Raw genomic sequence first — 24491 nt, forward strand, 5'->3', positions numbered from 1 at the left:
AACACTCACATGTGGAGCACAAGTATGGTGGCCAATAGTGGTAAAGAAAACAATACAAGAAGAATCTATTCAGTATATAAAGAATCCGCATTAATGTTTCGGGCCTCATTTAGTATAAATGTGCTGAAATGGCGCCCAACGCAAAAAAGGAAGAGTGAGAGGAGAACATTTTTCAAAATTTTAGGCGATGAGTTTCCAATTGCTTGTTAGTCCCGGGCCACACTAGAATAATTTCACTGAAATTTTAACATGAAATTATGAGTCTCTAGATTGAGTTCCATAGTAGAGTAAAATCATGAAATTGCTGTAATGGGGAATTCGGCCTAAGAACACCAAATTTCATGAAATTTTTTAATGAAATTTACTCTAGTGTGGACCGGGACTTATGATGCTATCCGAGTTATAAGTCTTCGTTTTGTGGCGGTCAAACTTTACCTACAATCACGCCACCGACACAGCCAGGGTGTCGAGTTGCATCATCCATATTTTAAAACCACCCATGTTTAAAATCGCCCCCATAAAGTGGAACATTGAACCCAGCTTGCTTTACCCAACCTGTCAAATTCATTGTTATTGTGAAGTGGTCATATGAACAAGTAAAAAACAATTTTGACAATTTGAGGGTTTTAATCAAAATAGTTTTGTTGTTGTAGTTACTGATTTACCTTATCAAATACACTATATAGCTGCAAGAAGTCAAACATTGTCTTGTCATTCCATAATTTCCTATCTTCCTTTATGCAATAAAAAAAGATTTTTTTAGTTTTTATTATTTTTTTTTGTAATATTTCATTTTAAAATTGTGTCACACAATAATATTTTGTTGTTTATTTTGTTTAGACATAATAGTAATAACTAACTTGCAATTTCATTAGAATAAATTTTTATTTCGGCTGAATTTTAATTTGCTTCGTTCTTTGTTTATAAAAATAATTAATTGAATTGTGTTTTTATGTATTTTCAATACACATTTTTGTTTTCAAATAAAAAGGAAAGTGTAATTTAAAAATAATTTTTAGCTTAATTAACAAATTACAAAAAAGAAAAGAGAAATGATATAATATATTACAAAGAAAATAAGAGTAAACTAAGAAATAAAGAATTTCGGAGAGAGATGAAATCTCTTTTCTCTGAAGTTATTACAACTAATGTTTTAAGATATGTTACTTAAAGAATAAACAAATTGGTTTTAACATTTAATTTAATTAATTTTCATTTTTGTTTGTTGGTTGTTTTGATTTATTTGTTTTAATATAACAATTAAATTGTTGATAAATATATTGTTGAACAAAACATGTTGTTTTCAAATAAAGTTGAACTTTAATGCAAGAAGATAAGGTGATTGGTTTTAAAAGAAAGGAGGGTCAAAAATATTCGTATGTCTTGTGGAGAACTCTCTGGGGTTTTAATGGCCTTCCTTCCACTGCAATTTTGTTATAAAAATTAAAATTGGTTTTAATTGTTTTATGTTTTGTTTTTCATATTTGGCTTACGTGTCTGTGTTTTTAAAAGCTTTTTTATAATTATTAATTATTTTTATAAGTTGTGCTCACTTAGAGTTGTTGTTGTTGTTTTTATGGTTTATAATATAATTAAAATTAAAAATTGTGACAAGTATATAGTTGTTGTTTTTGTTAAAAGTTAACATACATTTTCAAGCCTTAAAATTGAGAAGCCAAAGCTTGTGATCTTTTTTTCCTTTCCAGGGGCGATTTTTTGTGTTATGTTATCACCCTGTTATCAATTGTGAATTAGTTAGAATACAACCCTGCATGAATGCATGTTAGAGTTGCTTTTATTGTGAATTATTTTATTGGCTTCTCTTTTCAATGCCTGTGCAGCATGTGTTTGTTTAGTATTTGTTTGAGTATAGGAGTATTTAATAAAAGGAGGATTATAAAATTGAGTATATAATTGTTTTAAGAGAAGGATTATACAGTTATAATAATAGATATAATTTGCTGTGTATGTGTTTTTTCTTCTTCTTTTGATTATAGTTTTGAATACATTCATACATTATGTGTCATTAAAAATTAAGCACCAAAATTAAATTTATTTACTATTTAAGACCTAAAATCTAGGGGAGATACAAAAAATAAAAGAAAAAAATTATAAAAAATATATTTTTTTGTCTTGAGACATAGATACGTGCTTAAAAAATAAGTGTTTGTTGGGATCTTATTGTGGAGTTTTGTCATTCTTCTTAGTCGTCAATTGAAGCTTAAAATTATAGAGTGTCTCGAGAAAACAAGTTAACTAAAAATCAAATGCTCTTCTAATCAGCTCACAACCCTATGCTAAACACTCCGATATTGGATTCCATGTAGTCCAAAATTGTCAAAATGCTTGTCCGCCTCATGATATGAGTGCTGTGATTTGCCTTTGCTAATCTATCTTACAATACAAAAAAAACCTAATAAACTATTATGCCATTGCCTTTCCTTTCTTTGTTTTATTGTGTCTTGCGTTTAAAAAAAATTAAAAACCTAAATACTTTTCCTTATGTTTTGTATTATTCTTAAAGCTTGGTGTTGTTTTAAAAAGAAAAGAAAGCATAACATTTACAAAATTCACATGCAGGATTACTGTTTTCATATAGCCCATTCATTGTTTACTAATTCTATTATAATTGTTTTTTGTTTTTAATATCTATGCCATGTGAAAAAATAAATTTCTCATTTCACTATTCTTCTTCCCTTTTTTTAATAATACTACATTAGTGTTGTTTTTCTTTCTTAAAATTTAGTCCTTCAAATATTTCTACATAGTGATGTATAAAAAATGCCTACGTCGATCTTAAAGTAGAAGGCCAATTAACTTGATAGGCTTTAAGTGTTGCCATCATTGAGAAAATTTGTTATTCACGATTTGATTGGTAGACCTTCAGTGTTGCCATCATTAAAAAAAACTGTCCTATGACATATTTTATCATTTCAATTGGCCTTCCGTCTACATACAAGTATCTCATCCGATTGTGGTATTTTCCTTTTAAAAATTTCTAGAAAACTATTCTTTTTTGTCTTTCTTGTTATAAATACTATATATCATCCGATTAAAATCCAGAATATAATATTATATATGTATAATAGTAGTAGCAATATGAATGTATATATGTTTACTAATTGTTCTTTTATAAAAAATTCTAAATTGGTGTTTTTAAAATTTTTAGGAGTTTTGGAAATAAAAAAGAGGCATTTTAAATCTATGATTACAATCTTTATGACCTGATTTTGGAGTTTAAAGTTTTCTTGGAGGCTTTATGGTAAAGGTTTTCTTTCTTTTGTTTTCTAAGATATTTATACAAAATGCTTGGGTTTTCTAGGATTAAATGCAGGATAGAAAAAGTTGATTAGAAATGTGAAAAATTATTATGGCAGTCTCTCTCTAAGTGATGTTATTTTTCTCTCTAAAAACGCATATTTAGGATTTGATAAATTCGTTTAAAACTTCGAAGTTTCATTAAAGAAGATAAAAGAAACCTTAAACCATATTGGGAGGGTATAAAAATGATTTTAGTCGAAGATCACACAAGAGTGGTTTCGTGAAACAAATTGCGTTAATTTAGGCGTTCAATTTGTTTCACGAGACCATTCTAGTGTGGCCTTCGACTTACTAATAGTATAATCAAAATTTTTCACAACTTTAATCTTAATTTTATACCTCATTTCCATTTGTTTCTGAACACATTCATTTCCCCAACATGCGATTGACCATTACAGTTTGCGGCAGCATTGCCAACTGCAAATAATCTTGTTTGCTTATAGTGCATTTACATCACAGATGATTGCATATACATATGTACGTCAAATTATTCTTATATTTTCTAAAACTGGGAAATCAAATAGACAGAAAAGTATATCGGTAGGAGGAAAACAGAGGGGACAGTATTATAAAACGTAGTCTAATGCCACACGCTGAAACTTGCCGTAAACACATTTTCTTAAATTCTCTTTTAAATTTTTACAACCATTTACACGCAGAAATTTTCATGTGAAATAAACGATTAATTTATTTTCCTCATTTTAGGTTACATTGCCATTCCTTTTTTCCTTTATTTTTCGTCTTCTATAAAATGGTAAGTAAATTAGTGAAAGTTCACCGTGTGCCATAAGACTTAGTTTCTTCTTAGAGAAACTATCTTTGTTTGAATTCCAGGTTCCGAACATATTTTACCCATTATCTAATGGCTATATTACAGCATATGTTTTTTACATATATGTTGTCACTTTGGGTATACTAATATACAGACCACCTGATGTCATACATATGAAAAACATGTGGGGTAATATAGCCATTAGATAATGGGTAAAACATATTCGGTTCGTTGAGTGCCGTTTTACGCGCCAAAAACAGCAACCACACGAAAAAAGTGTAAGTGATGCCAAGTGTTTTCTTTAAGTTTTCATGTTGTTGTTGGAACGCGGCACCCAACGCAGCCATTGTGCAGAGTCTTTAAATACCAACTGATTTATAGTAGTAGTCCCACAAAAAAACTATATTACAGGCATGTCATATTTTATTTGACGTTTAATTAATCAGATCTCATCTTGTGATATAGCCCATTTGGAAATAGGCGAACTTCATGAAGATTTTAATACTAATTTTATATTTTGTTTCGGGGCTCTAAAGAGCACGGCATAATGTCTCCGTCGAGTGTGGCGTTACAACAACCACATGAAAACTGCAAGAAAAACTTGGCATCGCTTACCTAACTTCTATGTGGTTGTTATTGTGCCGAGTGCTTAAATCTTAAGATGAAATTTTGTATTTGTGGCACTGAACATATTTTATCCATGTCTATTTGAACATTTCATGACCTTTGTCAATAATTTAATATGGCAATACTTAAACAAACAAGATTCTTTAAATGTGGCAATGCTGTATTACAGTGCATTCACACTATCACTTACTATCATGACTATATTATATTTAATTTAACCGTTATTACAAAACATTTGACAGAGATAAATGGTAACACAAACTATCTCATGATAATAAACGCTAATGTAAATCTCACTTTAGCCTTGCACATTCATAATCTATAGACCTGATCACACATGACAATATTTTCCATTCAAATGTTAGCCGGAGACATATAAAATCACATTGATATGTGGCCTGGCAATATTACAAGTTGGTCAAACATTCACATTGACTGCTACACTCCATTATTATTGTTGTTGCTGATATTATTGTTCAGATGATTTTCCTTTTGTCTTAAATGCTAAGGTTTTCTAGGCAATTGTGGAATTCCCACAATTCGACGAATTTGTGGAGACATCAGTTTATGTTAGTAAAGTTCCGTATGTTGACGTACTGGTGCTGGAATCTTAGACATGCCACGTTCACGTCGTGGTGATACAATCACTGACATGTCACGTGAAGCATTGCTTTCACACGATGAAGCGGCAGAGCTACGTTTTGATGGTGCCTTAGTGGGGGGTGAACAACTGGCGGAGCGTTCTAGATTACCATTACTATGGACCCAGGCACTGGTGAAATCATCATATACTGGTTTCTTGGGGTTTTGTTGTGGCCGTGCTGCACCACCACCATTTTGCAACTTGGTATTACTTGTCGAATATTGTAGCAGAAGAGTTTTCATTTTCTCTAGAATTTGTGCATCATTTTTAGCTGAACTGGCTGCTTCCAAAAGCTGTTGGGCCAATGGTGAATTGGCATGATTTTTGGTTGGTGATGTTGTTAGCGAGGCTGTACAGCCCTTCACCCTGCGACCATTGCTATCATAGATAATGTGGGATGAACGAGTTTTTGAATTACGTTCAAAAGGTGATGCCGAGCCAGCAGTTCCGGTATTCGGTGTAAAGGTATCACTTGACAAAGTGGGGCGTTTCCGTCCACCACCAGTAAGGGCATTTCTACCACTCCAGGTATTGTTAATGTTCTTAGCTGTAGCTGCGGGTGCCGCAGGTGCTGGTGACTTGCTTTTCCTGACTTCACTAATAGTACTAACAGCAGTTGGTGGCTTTCTCATTGAACGATAGACAGGCTTGGCACGATTCATAACCGGTAAACCTGTGCGAGAATGCAAATCCTGTAAACTTCCCGTGCTACAGGTACTGTTGTCAATGCTGCGACGTCTTTGTGGTATTGCCATTGGGGAATAGGGAATTTTACTTTTATTCGTTGAGAGATTTTTATTGGAAGCAGTTTTACTGGCGGCATCGGGAGCATCTTTACCACCCAGCATTTTTGCAGCAAATCCACTTTCCTTTAAGCCCGTGTTGCTAGAGGAGACATCAACAGTTATTTCTTCATCGGTAATATAAATTCCAGATTGTTCAAATTTGTTGCTTCCAACTTGTATGTTTTCAGCATTTAAGATGGCTGGCAATGATTGGGGACCATTGTCCATATCGTGGTGATGATGATGATGATGATGTTGTATGTCATCATCAGTTTGTGTGTTATAGCTATTGTCCATAGTTTCAGGAGTTTTTTGTGATGTGTTGGTTATATCTTCACTAGGCGAAAATTGGGAATCACTTGATGTTTGATCGTGACGCACTGGAATGAGAGAAAGAACACAAATGGGGGGATTTTAGTATTTAGTAGTATCTGTTATGGTAGAGAACTTTTTTTTTTGTAAAAAAAAACAGGCGTAATAAAAGTATGAAATTAAATACAAAAAATTTAAGAAAGTGAGCTACAAAACTATAAAACAGGAGCTAAAGCCCCGAAAATTTTAAAGGGTCAGATAATCTCTGTATAACTAATTTTTTCAAAATTTTGTTGGTGGAACTAACGTTGGGCGCCAACTGAGACACTGCAAAAGCAGTAAAAGATGTAGTGGCATGGAATATAAGGCCTTAGATTCCTGAGATAATGATTCGCATGCTCCAAATTTCCTCACGGACGCCAACTAAAATAACTGCTGAGACCTTTAGAAAGGTGTAAACGAAAAAAATCATCGATCTATTATAGAATGTTTCCTTTCTACTATAGAAGACCTTAAAAGGTCTTCTGTTAGCTACTAAAGACCTTGAAGGTGTATCTTAGATTATGTGCAAAGATGGATTACTCGGTGCCCTTCCATCCTTAAAAAAGTTCAATACTTTGCCGTTAAATCCAGTTTAAATACACTTTTCGGACTGTGCTAAAATTTTAAACGTCGCTAGTGCTAGTGACGTCCTTTCTTTCCGAGATTTGGGTGGGGAACTTTCCAAAAACCCTGCAGCCACAAACCAAGAATATTATTTCCTCTGTTTGCCTAAGTTTAACTTTGGGCGCCAAACAGACAAGCCTGTAAAATATTTATTTTTCCTACTCACCATTATTTTCTGCGTCATCAATTGATGCTTGGCTATGTATGGATTCGCGCTTTTGAGCATTAGACTGGATGACACCCAAACTGCGATATCCTTCATCACTGATTTCACTACCATTATCGCTAATATTTTCAAATTTATTACTATTTGAACTTGTATCATTGGAATTCAAATTTCCGCCAGCAGCATGTCCTCCATGATGATGATGATGATGACCCGATGAAGATTGTGTCTGATCGAAAGAATCATATTGAACATGGCCCGAATTGCCATCATGTTCCACGGTAATAGGTAACGACTTTGGACCATTGTTATAAGAATCCAAAGATGTTTGCTTTTTACGCATATCAATTAAACGTCTGGGGCTTGGTGACATGGAACGGCGTACAACACTGGGCGATGTCAATGACGAGGGTGAGGCTGTGGTGTTGGCAATTTCATGATGTTGTGGTGATGTATAAAATTTACGTGATTGTATTGTTGGACTAGGACTACGATTTTTATTGAGACCTCCATAAACGGGTGCAAGCAAAGATGATGAAGAAGCCGAATGATTGTTGTTGCTGGCGGCGGCTAATGAGGTATTGAGGGTGTTGTTTACTGTGGCTGTATTGTTGTGATTGGAAATACTTTTGCGTGCTGTTGGTGGTGATCTGAAAGATGATATAGAAAGAGAGAGGATTAGTCGGATTAGTTAAATGGAAAGTTAAGTGTTCGATAAAAAATAAAGTGGCAGTTTTATATGCTAAACGTCTAAAGATAATCGCCTTAGTTCTTAAAGTTTCAATTACATCAAAGTAAAAATTCATTTCTGGTAATGAACGGCCGAGACAAAATCGACCGAGGTTGCCCTTTTTCATTTATTGTTTTACTAGAGCAAAGGGAGCAAACCAAGCGACGATCTGATTGAAGCAAACACATCCAACGTTTTAGTAAAGTTGGACGTAATTTCTGGTAAAAAATAAAGAAAAATTCGGTTGCCTTGCTCTTTTATTCTTTATAAAAAATGACGCCCAACATTCATGGTATAACAAATAAGGTAAAGTAAATACTACAACAAATACAACTCAACAACAACCACATAGAAATTTGTTTTTGTTTGTAACGTTAGTGTCACCGGTATTTGTAAACAAAACAAGGAAATGTCTATAAATTATTGGAATTTAAAAAACTAATATTATTCACATTTAATAGAATATTTTGAAAAACATGAATGAAAATTTGTTGCAATTTGAATGTTTCCGTATAATTCCACTAAATGCATAATTTCTTGTAGAAAGTTGAATTATTGCATCAATGTGCGGGATCGCTAAAAATTCATTAAAAAAGGAGAAGCTGTTTCAATATTTTTGTTTTCATGTTTATTAGGGTCTTATTTTTTCAAATTGAACAAAATACCACACATATTAACAAATGTTGTATCGCCTCTATAAGCGGTGTTATACTGTGCGGCACGTCGTTCGGACTTGGTGGAGGTTACATGTCACCGATATGAAGAATTCTTTATGGGAAATTGTTTTCTTTCTGAATGATATATTTTTCCTTAAAAAATTATATCCCTAATATACATCGAAAATAGAAATAAATATACCAAATGTCGTACGGAATTTGACACCAACAGTCAGCTGGGTAATGATGTTATCTTATATTGTTATACCATGCCCAAAATTACTGAACTTTAAAAGTTGGGCGTCATTTCTGATAAAAGAACATAGGCAACATAGATCGTTTTTTCTTTATTATTTCATCAGAAATTGCGCTCAACTTTACTGAAACGTTGGATGTTTTAGTCCTTAATGTCGTTATCGATCTGGGTATCTAAAAAACTGTACAGGCGCAGTAAAGATTTAAATAGAAGTATGTCCTCAGATCGCAAAAAATAAAGCATCTCAGCATTTACCCTCCACTGAAATGGATTCCTTTCAATCTATAGATTTGCAATTGACGCCCATTATAAATTACAATTAAGTTGAATCTCAGTTTCCCCTTATCTGTCCCTCTTTACATACATTTACATATAAAAAGTATCTTGTTTTTGGAATCAAATCCCTGCTTGATTTAAATTGTCACCTCAACTAAACGCCATTTTCTCGCTTGGCAATTTATTACCATAATTCTTGTCTATTAACATAATTCTAGATTAGAATAAAATGACAAAACAACAAACAGAGCAAAAACAAAAAAAAAATAAACAAACTTAAAGTCTAAAACAAAACGTTACCGCGTTATTATTACACCCTGATGGCTTGTCACCTTGCGACTAATTACAGGTTGTCAAATTCAAATTGCAACCATTTGGGGTATGAAAGCGATATCAGATTACCGCTATACATTTATTATATTGACATGGTCCCCAAGTAACGTCGGTGTTATTCGTGGAGCTCCATGTTTCAGTTCAGAGCCATTTAAAAAGTTAATTTGTCAAAAGCGGTGGGGAGAAATGAAATTTTCTTTTTATTGTTTATTTTTTCTAGACAACATCAATCTTATGACTATAGCCTATTGTTGTATTACTACTTAGTGCTGGTGTTCCTATTTGCAAACTTAATTGCTCCCTCAACTCATTTAGACACTCCCCAAATAATGTTGGCGATCAATCGATTTATCAATCGTTTTATTGTTGTTATTATTTATTTCAATTGATCAAGGAAGACAAATTATATTGATCACTTATTAAGATCATGATGTATCTGCTGCTAATAGTTTCTAGTTGTTATTGTTGCTGTTGTTAGCGTTGCTAATGATGACTATGAAGATAAAACCTAATGTGGTAGTGCTGACTGCAAACTAAACCATTTGTCATACTCAATTGCAATTTATTCGCCTAGTCGAAGGCAAATATCAGAGTTGTACAACCTGTTGTACAATTAGTAAGAGGCGATATGTATCAATCATAAGTACTCTAGATCTTGATCCAAAAAAGGACTGGATCAAATGTGAAACTACGTTGCATCTAGCAGAACCAAATTTTGGTACGAGATGGTTAATATATGATATATCAGTTCATCTTACATAACAAGTGTTATGATAATATATCTAATTTCCAAAATAATGTAAGTGATTCTAAACTGAAAAATTATAATTGGGAGCCTAATAATTCCTTTAAGTATTTCATGCGGCGCCCAACCAAACAATGACATATTCGACTGCGGCGGCTATATTTCAACACTGCGTAAAAAAATTACCAATTACCAAGGTAGTAGTATCGTAAAACTTTGAATATGTTATGTCAAAATTTTCTTTATGTTTTTGGCTAAATTACAACAAAAATAATTTTTTATAAAGGGGTTTGACATTTCATATTCGAACAGATGTAATGGAATTCTGTAACTCATTTTTTGAGTTACCGACAAAAATCGGTAAAATTAAAACGCAAAATTGTCAATACAAGTTGACAACACTGCTAATATCGGTAGGACTTAGCGATAACTTTATTTTGGTTGTTAACGATTTTTGTCGGTAACTCAAAACATGAGTTACAGAATTCCACTACTGGTGTGTCACCACTACCTTGGTAATTGTGCCATGGTTCATATAAAAACTAATTTACACTTGAAACTAAATTTCCAGTAATTGAAAGATTAAATGGCAAGATTTACTAACACCGGTTTGATGTAAATATGTTATTAGACATTAAGAGTGAAGTACTTAAGGCCGCATTTACATCTAACAGGTTAAAAAGGGTAATTTAAGTTGTCAATTCAAATTATTTCACATATAAACAACGTATTTGCACCAAATACTTGTTTTAGATTCAAGTGTTAATTATGTCTATGCGGCTGGCTTTCTTGCTCAAGTTATTTCTGGTAAAAGGCTAAATTGTAAAGGTGAACCTAGTTCGAATTTAGATCGACCACTCAGAAATGACTTAAGCCATAATGCCATGTTGTTTATGCCACACAGACGTTTATTGGTTTTCTTAAAAGCTGAAAATACATCAAATGTTTGAGTAAAATTTTGCGTTTAAAAGATTGTATTTTAGTTCTCCCATCCCTGATTGCCCCTCATATGCGCATAAATAAAATCTATAAATATTTTATTCGACAAATTTGCTTCATCATGCTATGTGGCATACTATGTACATAGCCAGCCAACTAGATGTTGGCGTTGGAAATCATATATTAAAAAACGGAAAATAAAAACTCTTCAGCGCTTACCTTTCAAATATCACCTGAGCTTTATGCAGCTCAATGCCATTTGTTTGCTGATTGGCTCGCGGTATTAAACGTGCGGCCACCGATGAACGATGCTGTGCCTTACAACGGCAAGGATCATGTTTATCCAAATAGTGTGAGAGTGTATCCCAACCGCCGCCAACACGCACCATAACGTGTGAACGTAATATCTGGAAAGGAAGAAGGAAAGCAGTGAAGATGAAGAAAATGAAATTAAGAAAAATTACAATTTAATAAATTTGTTGTAATACAAATTAATTTTTTTTGCGCAGCATCGATAAAATTGAATGATCATCTATGGTGGTTGCACATAGATACAGGAGACAGGCAGACTTGTGTGCCATGTGCCACATGGTGTTTGTGGGGTTTCATGTTACTTTGGTTGGTAGCAAAAAAGGCATGAAGAGGCAGGGAGGAATGTGTGTGCCATACGCCAATTGGAGAACTATTTTACTAAATGTAATGGTAGATTATTGCGTCCAGATAATTTGACAAGTAATTATTCTTTAATAAATCATCATTGAGGCATTATCATCATCGTCATCATCAACACGGTTTATTGTTACTAAATTTTTAGTGCATTCTGGCACTCACATTTAGTGGCTGCTATTCAATTTAGCAAAACTGGCGCTTCTGTCAATTGCAATGTTTTGTTGTCTGTACGAATAGGAAGGGATGTTGTGGATGCACCACATCTTTGTTATCTAAGCTGTTTCACAAAATGCCGATTTCATTTCTTTGATTGATTGGCATTTTGTGGTGGCTGACAGTCTCAGTCTAGGAAAACCGGTAGTCATGAATTATTAAATTGCACACATTGTAGGAAAAAAAAGACATGGATTTCTGAAAATTTAATAGTCATAGTGGCTGAACACGGGCAGACAGGGGAGATGGAATTTAATCCAAATCATTTGCCATGGAAGTGAAAGCAATAACATTTAATACCTAAGCAATGTGTGTTTTTCGAAGATAAGCCGCTTAATCCACAACAATATCAGATTAAAAAATATAATATGTTTATATTAATGGGAGCCTGGATTTATATTCCTAACCAAACTGTTTGACACTTTTCATTATTTGGCGTCAAGTTTGATTCAGTTGCAAAATAAAATGATAATATGTAATTACGACGTACGATTAACTTCCTTAGCAAGATGTCGAATGAAACGCTTAACAACGGGAAACACGTAGGGTTTCTTACAAGGTCTATTTAACAGGTCACGTAAGTAGTGCAACAAGACAACAACATCAAGAAAATCCTTCAAGCTGCCAAATTGAGTTTTATTTATTTATTTATTTATTTATACGTTTGCGATAGAAGCCTATTGGCCAATTGGCACAGCAACACAGCACAGCACACGTTTTTATACAATTGATTTCCAATAACAAGGGATTTGAAAGATTAAAATCTATCAGCTGTTATTATTAGCACCAGGTTAATCTTCTTTATGATTAACCAAGAAAAAAGAAGCAAACAAGAAAAATCCATTGAGTTTTGATCTTAAAAGGTAAAGGCCAATTTTGTTCTTTAAGGCCTACGTACATAAGCTGCCTCGCCTGGTTGCCTTGCTTGCTCCTGATAAAAGAATAACAAAGAAAAGGGCAACTCAGTTCGAAATTTGCTCGGCCTCCTTTATTCTTTTATTTTTATTATGTCAAAAATGAAGCAGGAAAGCAAGGCAACCAGGCAAAGCAGCTTATGTACCCAGGCCTTAACTCTTTTACCAGAAATGACTTAAGCAACAATGCCATGCAGCTTATGTAGCGAGGTCTAAAGGTCAAAACTGAATGCACTATTCCCGTTTAGTTCTTGCGCATCGTTTTCATAACTTTATGATTTCTGAAAGGGTATAAAGAAAGGTCAAGCCAAATTTGAACTAGGCTGCCCTTTGCCTTTTATTCTTTTACCAGTAACAACATAAACATAAAAGCGAAACGGAAAAATAAGCCTTAAAGGTCATAAGGATCATGACATTCTTGTTTAAGTCATTTCTGATAAAAGAATAAAGAACGGTCCAGTTAAATTCGAACAAGGTTGCCCTTCATTTTATCAACAACAGGGGTATGTTAATGTTAAAAACCCCATTAAAGCGCAATTCGGCTTATACAAATTGTAGGAAAGCAACAATTTGGACTCTGGATTGTATTCCATAACAGTTTCCAGTTCATTGAGTATGAACTTATCAGTTAAAATCGCCCGGAATGGTTAACTACTTAACAGAATGTTATGATATCGTAATGTTAATGTTTTCAAATCTTTATGTATTTATATCTTTGTTGCCTTGCTTTCCTGCTTCATTTCTGACATAATAAAAATAACAGAATAAAGAGGAAAATGGCAACTTAAGGCCTGCGTACATAAGCTGCCTCGCCTGGTTGCGTTGCTTTCCTACTTCATTTCTGACATAATAAAAATAAAAGAATAAAGAAGGCCAAGCAAATTTCGAACTGGGTTGCCCTTTTCTTTTTTATTCTTATATCAGAAGTAAGCAAGGTAAGCAGGCAAGGCAGCTTATGTACGCAGGCCTTTAGTTTGAAATAGTCTTGGCCTTCTTTATTCTTTTGTCATTGAATTTCAAACATTTTTAGCTTTACAATTTTTTTTATTTACCAATAATGGAATTCTGTAACTCGTTTTCTGAGTTACCGACAAATATCGGTAAAATCAAGGCGAATTTAACAAGATGATCCAAAAGGCGAATTCAGACCGTAGTCTTCATTTGCTGTCAATTTTTTGCGCGAAATATCCACAAAAGTTAGAAGAAAACGGATATTCTTTATGGAAGCGAAAATTTTGTTATTAATTTCTAATTCAAATTTTGTTTTGACAGTAAATGAGACATCTGTTGGTATTATTGTATCACATTCTTTCTTGCAGCATGGGTAAAGTTAAAACGCAAAATTATAAATGAAAAATTTTATTTTAAGTTGATTTACCGAAAATTTTCGTTAATTACTGAAATTATAAGTATTTTAGTTTTACCGATTTTTGTCGGTAACTCGTAAAATTAGTTACAGAATTCCACTACAGAAAATTTTCGTATAAGTACTCCCGCTAAAAATTTTGTTTTATTTATGTAAAGAGCACAATGGGTTATATAATTGACGACGATAATCATATGCCACATAAGTATATGATCTACAACCAAAAAAATATTTTTGAAAGAATGTTTGAAACATTTGCTTTGTTCCAGAACCTGCAAGAAGCTACTATTTTTTACTACGATAACATTTTTTCCTTTATGTTATCGGAAAAAATAGTAAAAACAAGTAAAAAAGCATTAAGTTCGGCCGGGCCGAACTTTTCATACCCTCCACCATAAAATATTCTGAACTAAAATGGAATAATTACTTTTCATTCCTGTCCCCAACTTTAAGTGGGTACGTTAAAATGTCAGATAATGTTTATGTACATTTATGCATCATTCGGGCGGCCCTTTTTTATGGTGACTATATCTAACTATGTATATTGACAATTTTTGGTGGGCTAGAAATTGGGAGGTACTGTTATATAGGGGGGTTATAATAAAACATGGACCTATGTTGACAGTTTTTGATGGGAGCCTTTAATGTCAAATAACTCCTAATTCGGTTAAAAAATTTAGCTAGAATCTTCAAGATATCGAAAATCGGTACATAACGTGGGAACTTCAAATGTCATTAACAGCTAGTTCGGAGGTATCTGGGCTATACGAAAATATGAACTTAAATGAACCGTTATATGGGGGCTATACCAAAACGTGGACCTATGTCCACAAGTTTTATCATATGTTTATTGACATTTAAGAACTTTAAATGTCAAATTATAGCTACATCGGTCTGAAAATGTAGCTACAAACGTCAAAACACCGCAAATCGGGGTACCGTTATATGGGGGCTATACCAAAACGTGGACCTATGTCCACAAGTTTTGTTATATAAGTTTATTGACACTTAAGAACCCTAAGTGTCAAAATATAGCTAAATCGGTCTGAAAATGTAGCTAAAACTGTCAAAATACCGTAAATCGGGGGGTACCGTTATATGGGGGCTATACCGAAACGTGGACCTATGTCCACAACTTTTGTTATATAAGTTTATTGACATTTAAGAACCCTAAATGTCAAATTATAGCCAAATCGGTCTGAAAATGTAGCTGAAAACGTCAAAATACCGTAAATCGGGGGGTACCGTTATATGGGGGCTATACCAAAACGTGGACCGATATATCCCATCTTCGAACTTGATCTTCCGACGGCTAAAAAAATGTTATTCCCAAATTTTCAGCGAAATCGGTCAACAAATGCGACCTGTATGTTGCGAACGGACGGACGGACGGACGGACGGACATGCATAAATCGACTCAGAAAGTGATTCTATATATATCCCTAGAAGGAACTATGGGTCTATCTCGCTTCCTTTTGTATGTTACATACAAATGCACTAACACATAATACCCCTTACCGCATAGTGGTGTAGGGTATAATTAGTAGATTCTTGCAGTACTGGAACAAACCAATTATTTCTTTTCAAATATTTCTGACTAGTGACTAAGTTCTGGCTGTTTTAAAATAAAAAGTTTCCACCACCAAGTAACCATACTTCGCCCAAAGAGAAGGGCAAAAAGACTAAATATATATTTTACGAACACAAAGAAGAATCATTGGACCGATGTCGTTATTTTGGGTATACTAGCATAGTTTAAAACGGATTCAGAAGAATGAATGTCTTTGGTCCAACATTTTATTATTTTTTAATATTTGCAAGGAGTACCAAACCAGCAAAAAAATCCTCCCAAAGTAATGGGTTTTGTAAGGAATTTTTGGCAGCCGTAACTACTTTCTAAACCCCCTACTGACCCATTATTTCAACAAGGGCATGTCGCACTGAATTAGAATTTATTCTATGGCCACTGGAAGTTGAAAAATAGGCTATAAGCCATGGTGTAAGAAAGAAGGTGATACAATAATACCAACTGATGTCTTCATTTGCTGTCAAAACATATTTTTTATCAAAAATAAATAACAAATATTTCTCTACTATCAAGTATATATGTGTACAACATCTTTATTTAAGCTTCGCGAAGAATATTTTACCGTTTTATTCTAAACGTTGTGGATATTTCGCACTAAAAAATGACAGCGAATGAAGACTACGGCCTGAATTCGCCTTTTCGATCACCTTCTAAAATTCGCCGTGCTACGGGTGCCACCGTGGTGCAATGGTATGCACACCCGCCTTGCACACATAAGGTCGTGGGTTCGACTCCCCGGCCAGGCAACATCAAAACACTTTTCAACGGTGGCAAAATACCCCTCAGTAATGTTGGCGACATTTCCTGAGTATTTCAGCCATGAAAAACTTCTCTACAAAAGTGGTGTCTTAGACACGCCGTTCAGACTCGGCGATAAACTGTAGTTCCCATATCATTGAGCTAATATGAATCGGGGTGCACTCATTGATATGAGAGAAGTCTCCCTTGTCCCTTATGGGGATGTTTGTGGAACAATTATTATAAGCTAAAAAATATATTTTCTATTCTTAAAACAGTTGATGTGGAATTTGTTTCCAATTTCAACACACTTCATATTTGTAATTTATTTCGGTCTTTGCTGGTTTTAAACACACGAACTTCTGCTTTGTAGCCGAACACACTACACACTTGGCCACACACACGAACATTGAGGGTTGTTTAATCGCTTACATGTGCTTACATGTGCTCCACCAACTGTTCCTCGTTTTTTAAACAAAAAGTAAACGGCCGGCGGTGAGCGTTGAACACACAAACCTCTGCTTTGTAGTCGGAAACACTCGCTCTGTGCACCGTACTCATAGCTTAGTAAGGAGTAATATAAGTAGTTATTTTTGTTTACATTAGTTTGTAATTGGTTACATAATGACTAACAGATCCGAGTTTTTTTTTCTGGGAAGGGTTGTATAAATGACGATGTTTCATACGCCACATAGCCCTCTGAGCTATAATCATAAAAAGCATTTTTGTGTTCAAGTATGTTGGAAATAATATTGTTACGGAATTAGATTTAACTAATGTCCGTGTAGACGTTGTTTTATTCCCCGATACGATTTGTACCAAATAAAACAGGGTTCGTTTTAGATTACGTTTCTACAATGCTTTATTTACTTTATTACACTTATTCAGAACCGACTGTTACAGCTAAGCACACAGCAAGTCTCTAGTTAGCACGCAGCTATTCTTTAACCGATCTGTTCAGTTCAACGCTTAAAACGCAACTCAACCGTCATTGCCAGTTCCCCTGTATTTATATCCCACAGTCTCCTTGGTCTAGAATTATCCAGTAATCTGGCAACATCTCGAATCTGTGCAGTGAACACACAGACGCACATTCGCACTAAGCGAACAACAGTACTCACATACATACAAGTAGACCAGCACAGTAATGACGTAATTACAACAACAAACAAATACACGAAATACAAGAAGTAGAGACTAAACGATAATTACATGATTATGGCAAGACAAATAAAAGCACATTAATAAGAGGTAAAGTAACATCTAGAATAATAAAGAGAGTTCTACATGGTAGTTGTTGTTGCTTAAATAAAGTAACTGCGTAATAAAAACTTTACGTTATAATTCAAATGTTTAAATTAACGGAAATTAAACTAAACTAACCTAAACCTATCAGTTACATTCGTAACATTGCCTCCCGCTTAAGCCTGTTCGTCCCGAATAGGCACAGTTCTCTCTCGGTGGTATGGACATTGGTAACACTGCCTCCCGCTTAAGCCTGTTCCTCTTGACTAAACGCAGTTCTCGTTCTGTAGTGGTGGCAACTGATTTAGATGTATCCTCTACTGCGTCAGCTTTGGACTCTTGCTCTTCTGGACGACGTTGCTTTCTCTCCAGGAATCGCGACGCTATACCTTCTTTCTTCGTGGTCACCTTCTTAAGTGTCACCTGGTCTTCATCGGACTTGTCCTTCCTTGTTGTACGGCCGCTTTTCGATAAACCTTTCCTCGACGTACATCTTCGCTTTCTCGTCCTCGTTGCTGGATTTTTCCGCTTTCCTCCGGGCCAATTGTCGGCGGCTTCCACCTTCAGCGTACGGACCTCGACAGCGATCTCGCCGGATTCTGCCTTTGGGCGATGTTTGCTTTTCTCGTTGTAGCCCACACTTATCGGTATTTCCACATTGGACCAAGTCATCACACGGTGCTTTATGTCCAGGTTGATATCGAAGGCAATCATGAAGTCTACACCAAGTATGACTTCGTCCACAATATCGGCCACTATAAAATCGAAATTTACAGATTTTCTACCCATGCTCAGCCTTTGGTAGGCCTTTCCATGCACCGTTGTAGTCTCGCCTGTGGCCGTCCGCAATTTGACTCCATTTAACGGCAATACCTTCCCTTTCACCAAATCCGGTCTAATAATGGACTTTGTTGCACCGGTGTCCAATGTCAAGGTACGCAATACACCATTGACGAAGCCTTTAACCGTTAGGTTGTGATTCTCCTGCTGGACTATGGCTATAGAAATTGTGGGACCATCGTTTTCATCCTCTGCCAGCGGCGCCTCGTGATTGACGGAATTCATTTTATTTGATTCACCTGATGTCTCTCTTTCCAGATTCTTGGCCACCGGTTGGTCGTCGCTTTTTGAAGGCGGTGAGGTGGATCTGAGCCTTGGTCGTTGCAATATGCATTCTCGTGCAATGTGTCCAGCTTTACGACAGTTGTAGCAAGTCTTTCTCGTTTTACCAGCCCCTCGTTTCACACGCATCAGTGCATCCTTTAGCGGATCGACAACGGTCTGGGAATTGTTGTCCTCAACTTGCAGCCTCCTCACGTTGTAAGCTTTAGGTTTCACCAGCATCCTCGCGGTTTCTTGGGCCAGGGCAAATGACACGGTTTCTGCAAATGTTCCTATCGGTGCCGCATACGTCGCAAATTTTATCTCTGGATCACGAATACCACTTGCAAATGTCTCAATCTTTATGCGGTCCACCAATGGATGTGTCTCTCCTGGATATGCCAACTGCGCCAACCGCTCTATATCAGCCGCAAAGTCTTGTAAGGTCTCATTTGGCTTCTGGACTCTTCCCCTCAGTTCCATTCGGTAGATCTCTTGCTTGTGTTCACTACCGTACTTACGTTCAAGAGCAGCCATTATATCTCCATAGTTGTTCCTAGAAGCGGCGGGAATACTCTGTAATACGTCAGCAGCATCACCCTTCAATGCCATAAGGAGTGATACCGCCTTGTCGTTGTCGTTCCAAGAATCTCTAGCAGCCAATGTCTCGAACTGTAATTTGAACACATTTAAAGAGGTAGAGCCGTCGAACACTGGAGGCTTAATTTTCAACGCGTTATAGATAGCTCTCACTGGACCGCCTTTAATTTCCAGTTCCGACATTTTCTTTTCTATGCCCAGAATCTTCTCATCTTGAGCCAGAAATTTCTCGTCAACAGACAAAATCTTTTTATCCAACTCTTTAATTTGTACCTCCACGTTTTCTACTCTCTTTTCAATCACCATCGTGATGTTCTCGAGTTTCTCGTTAATTGTTCTAGAATTTACCTCTAATTTCTCCATCATTTTACTGGAATTTTCTTCAACCATTCTGCAATTTTCTGCTTTCATTTCCATCATAAGTTTGGAAGTTTCTTCATTCTTCCTAGACATCTCTTCTAACATCTTAAGTTGTCAGATTTCATTTCCGCCATAAGTCTTCTTGAATTTTCTTCATTTTTCTGGTTCATTTCCAGCATCATCATAGCCAGCATTGATTTCAAATCGTCACCCCTGGCAGCTACCGACGAAACTTCCTCAACGCTGGATTCGTCCTTTGCCGATAACTCGACTTCCTCCTTACCGTCGAACTCATATTCATCGATGTTCATTCCACGGCGCTCGAACTCTTCCAACAAGCGTTTTTGTAGTTCGGCCTTGTTGCCAGTAGAACACAACTCCAACTTACTTAGCTCCTTCTTCAAGTCTTCCACTCGTAGATCCTTAAACTTCATTGTAGGATGATCGTAACCTCACTTCCTGACACCAATTGTTACGGAATTAAATTTAACTAATGTCCGTTGTTTTATTCCCCGATACGATTTGTACCAAATAAAACAGGGTTCGTTTTAGATTACGTTTCTACAATGCTTTATTTACTTTATTACACTTATTCAGAACCGACTGTTACAGCTAAGCACACAGCAAGTCTCTAGTTAGCACGCAGCTATTCTTTAACCGATCTGTTCAGTTCAACGCTTAAAACACAACTCAACCGTCATTGCCAGTTCCCCTGTATTTATATCCCACAGTCTCCTTGGTCTAGAATTATCCAGTAATCTGGCAACATCTCGAATCTGTGCAGTGAACACACAGACGCACATTCGCACTAAGCGAACAACCATACTCACATACATACAAGTAGACCAGCACAGTAATGACGTAATTACAACAACAAACAAATACACGAAATACAAGAAGTAGAGACTAAACGATAATTACATGATTATGGCAAGACAAATAAAAACACATTAATAAAAGGTAAAGTAACATCTAGAATAATAAATAGAGTTCTACATGGTAGTTGTTGTTGCTTAAATAAAGTAACTGCGTAATAAAAACTTTACGTTATAATTCAAATGTTTAAATTAACGGAAATTAAACTAAATTAACCTAAACCTATCAGTTACATTCGTAACAATATGTCCTTTGAAACATTTCGGACAAGGACATTTTAAAATCATCATCAGTCGAAAGTTATAATGGGTTGTTCCTCTAAGACGATTCGAAACTAATTTTTTTCAAATTTCAACAAACCTTCTGGTCATGAATATATCACGAATATTGTCAATAATTTCATAATCCATTTTTGTAAAAAAGGATAATTTTTTTTCGCGCAAAATCAAAGCTTTTTTGTATATAGGTTAAGAAAAAATGTCCTAGTACGAATCAGGTCGCGAGCCAATTTTTGGTTGTTGCGGACAAAATTTATTGCGGTTTTTTTTATTTTTGCCTTATTAAGGCGAAGGTCATTTATAGTGATATTAAATTAATTCGATAATAAATATTGAACAAAACAAAAAAACATTATATTTTTGAAAATTATGAGAAATTCCTTTATAGGTTTTTTGTGGGGTTTTTCAGACATAAACCACTATAACTTAGCCATTTGTTAACCGATTTAAAACAATAATAGCTTATTCAAAAGACATTATTCACCCCTTTAAAAGGAAGAAGGATCAAAAGAAATTCGTTGTGGAAAAAATATGATATGCCCGTTTAAATTTGAAAATGTAAGAAACCCAGATTTTCACTACTTTTATCTTTATAAAAAAATAAAACGAAGTGACCCAAACGAAATAAAGGCATTGTCGTTGTCCATGGATCCCAACACGATATAATTTTGCATCCGAACACTTGAATATTTTTCGTGTCAAATTTTGTAGCACAATGTCATTTATCGACATTTTCCGAAAAGTTTGCACATTCTTAAGGCCAAAACAGTCTGAAGGAGCGTTCCAATGCTTTTGCGATGTATTAGAGAGTTTTCAATTACTGTCTTGGCTACAATGTTTGTCTTTGTGTTGGATCAAAAATCTCAATGGTTTGGATGTTATATGTTAAAATATCCAAAAAACGTCAATAAAAAACTTAAAGTCAAAATCGGGAGGCTCGATTTTCACGGTAGATATATGGTCCAGTGGACTTTTTTGCTCAGTTCAATCCCATGAATCAGAAACGCGAAGGGCTCATTAAGGTTTTTTTCCTTCCACACAAATCGCCCCACCCTAATATACATATATCGCACTTCATTAGATAAATGCATATGCGAAATTATGTCAGTTAATTGAAACTCCAAACTTTTTGCTATAGTCCTGCTTGGTAAACCCATTTTTCAATGTTCACAAATACTATGGTAAGTTTTATTCCTAAATCATTAGTAATTGCTTTCCCATATCAGAAGATTTTTTTTTGATCATCAATTATTGTCTACCAAAGTTTTGACAAGTTGATGGTGGCTCAGAACGCTAAGACGACGGCAACCTTGACACTCAGTTGTCGGAGACCCAGGTTCGAATCCCAGCCTGGCTCATGCTGGAATTATTTTTTATTTTTGCCTTATTAAGGCGAAGGTCATTTATAGTGATATTTAATTAATTATTTTTCGAGTTGGTTTTATTTCGGCTTTTAATAAAGAAAATAGTAAACTTATGCTTTTTTGTTTGGCTTTAGGTCAGAATAATTAAAAAACATTTTTGGTTTTGTTCAAAATGTAATTATCGCTCAATATTTATATTCATGTCCATATATTTACAAGAAAATTGTTATTTGTTTTTTCTTTCAAAAAGTGAAAAATCCCTGATGATGACTTTCGAGGAAAGTCGAAATATTGGAACAATAAAAAAGTAAATAAAAAACAAAACCAAATTTTTTTTTTAATTATTCTGACCTAAAGCCAAACAAAAAAGCATAACTTTAAACAGTCCAAAGGTCAACTATAAAAATAAACAATAAAGAAAATATTATAAAAACTCTAATTATTTCAATGAGCATCATTTAATGGTAGAAGCAGATCAAATTTTGAAAAGAAATACATTAGTGAGATTGTCCTCATTTAGTTGGCTTCTACATTTACTTTGACAGGAAAATCGTGAGAAGTGTGGTTTACTCACAAATCGACAGAAAACAAAAAAAAAAGAAAAGACAAGTTGGCTTCAATACATTTTTACCCATTTTTTAACATAAATATAGTCACAGCTTCCACGCAAATTATCTTTTAAGGCCAATATTTTTTGCCACTTCCAAAAACATTTCATTTTATCCACAAATATTTAATTTGTACAATCACAAGTCGCGTGTTCTAAAAGGCTAAACCTTGGCTTCAGCTATGTTATATATTATACGGGCCCAAATAAGATTTTTAGGGGATTCGAGGAGAATATCTTTTGATTTTTAATTACATGTTTTCGAAGAGGACTAAGGGTTGTATAATTGACGGCTCTAACAATACGTCACCTAACTCTTTGCGCTATAATCATGCAGTAATTTAAGAATATTTTGTTTAAATAGGACTTAAACAATAAAAATGATATTTTTAAAGATTATTGTGTAAAAAAATATTGCGCAAAAAGAAAATGAAACTAAGGCCCTAATAGACCAAGATGGATAGGATTCTTTTCAGCGCAGTCGCAGTGTATGGCCTAACGAACGATATTCGAATATACAACCTGAAGTGATTTGGAGTGGAAATGTATGCAGTGGTGCACCATAATATTATAACTGCCATGCAACTAGACTAGAGTTGGACTGTGGATTTGTTGTTAGGCGGATGCTAAAACATCTCGTATCCCGTCGAAAGTGTAGCGACAATCCGAATAAAATATAAGTTCTTCACACATCCAAGCCAAGAAAGAGCCCCCAAAAAGAGAATGCACGCGGTCATGATAACGATTTTATAACACAAATTTAATGTACAAATATGGTCTAACTTTTTTTGTTCCCAACAATTGTTCAATACGATCATACTCCACACTTTTATACTCTCAAACTTTGGGAAATGACAAGAACTAAATTTGAAAATCCATTTCCCGGGGTGTGTAGATATTGAGAGTGTTCTGAAAACATCTTGAAAAGTTGAAGTTTGTCATAATTCAACAAACAAATTATGTGGTAAGATGTACGCCGTTATTTTATTTGTTGATTAAGGGTCCTTTGAAGTTGGGATGTCAATATACCGATGCTTGTCATAGGACAATAAAGCTTTATTTTACGCGTGTAAAGTATTTACATCAAATGGGGTTTATTAAAACGATTGCTTTAAGTCTGGAGTATTTCCCCATTGGCTTGACTTCATCATTACTCTCTATTACAAAGAGTAATGTTTACAAAACGCACTGACAGCCTTGCAAAATGTACAGATCGCTACAAATATCATAATTTCATCCTGTCGAAGGGAATTATCAACTGGCTTTTCAGTTTTTGAAATAATGTTTTTTCTAGTGAAAAACGCTACAAAGTGGTCAATTCCTAAAAAATGCAATCTGGAAAGGA

General features: G+C 34.9%; 1 protein-coding gene across 6 annotated transcripts in view; it reads right to left on the minus strand.

Moving 5' to 3' along the window:
* Positions 1-3269: 3269 nt before the first annotated feature.
* pigs (GAS2-like protein pickled eggs) overlaps positions 3270-24491 on the minus strand; it is a 418326-nt gene continuing 397104 nt past the window's right edge. For all 6 annotated transcript variants that reach the window (XM_073971921.1, XM_073971917.1, XM_073971920.1 and 3 more), the window contains 3 exons: positions 11447-11634; positions 7293-7942; positions 3270-6528 (listed from right to left, as the gene is read on the minus strand). In XM_073971921.1, the coding sequence (XP_073828022.1) occupies positions 5291-6528; positions 7293-7942; positions 11447-11634 (2076 nt within the window). In that variant the 3' untranslated portion in view covers positions 3270-5290. The remainder of the gene's footprint in view (positions 6529-7292; positions 7943-11446; positions 11635-24491) is intronic.

The sequence above is a fragment of the Musca autumnalis genome, unplaced genomic scaffold (genome assembly GCF_047663935.1).
Source record: "Musca autumnalis isolate F117 unplaced genomic scaffold, ASM4766393v1 scaffold_3, whole genome shotgun sequence".
NCBI lineage: Eukaryota > Metazoa > Arthropoda > Insecta > Diptera > Muscidae > Musca > Musca autumnalis.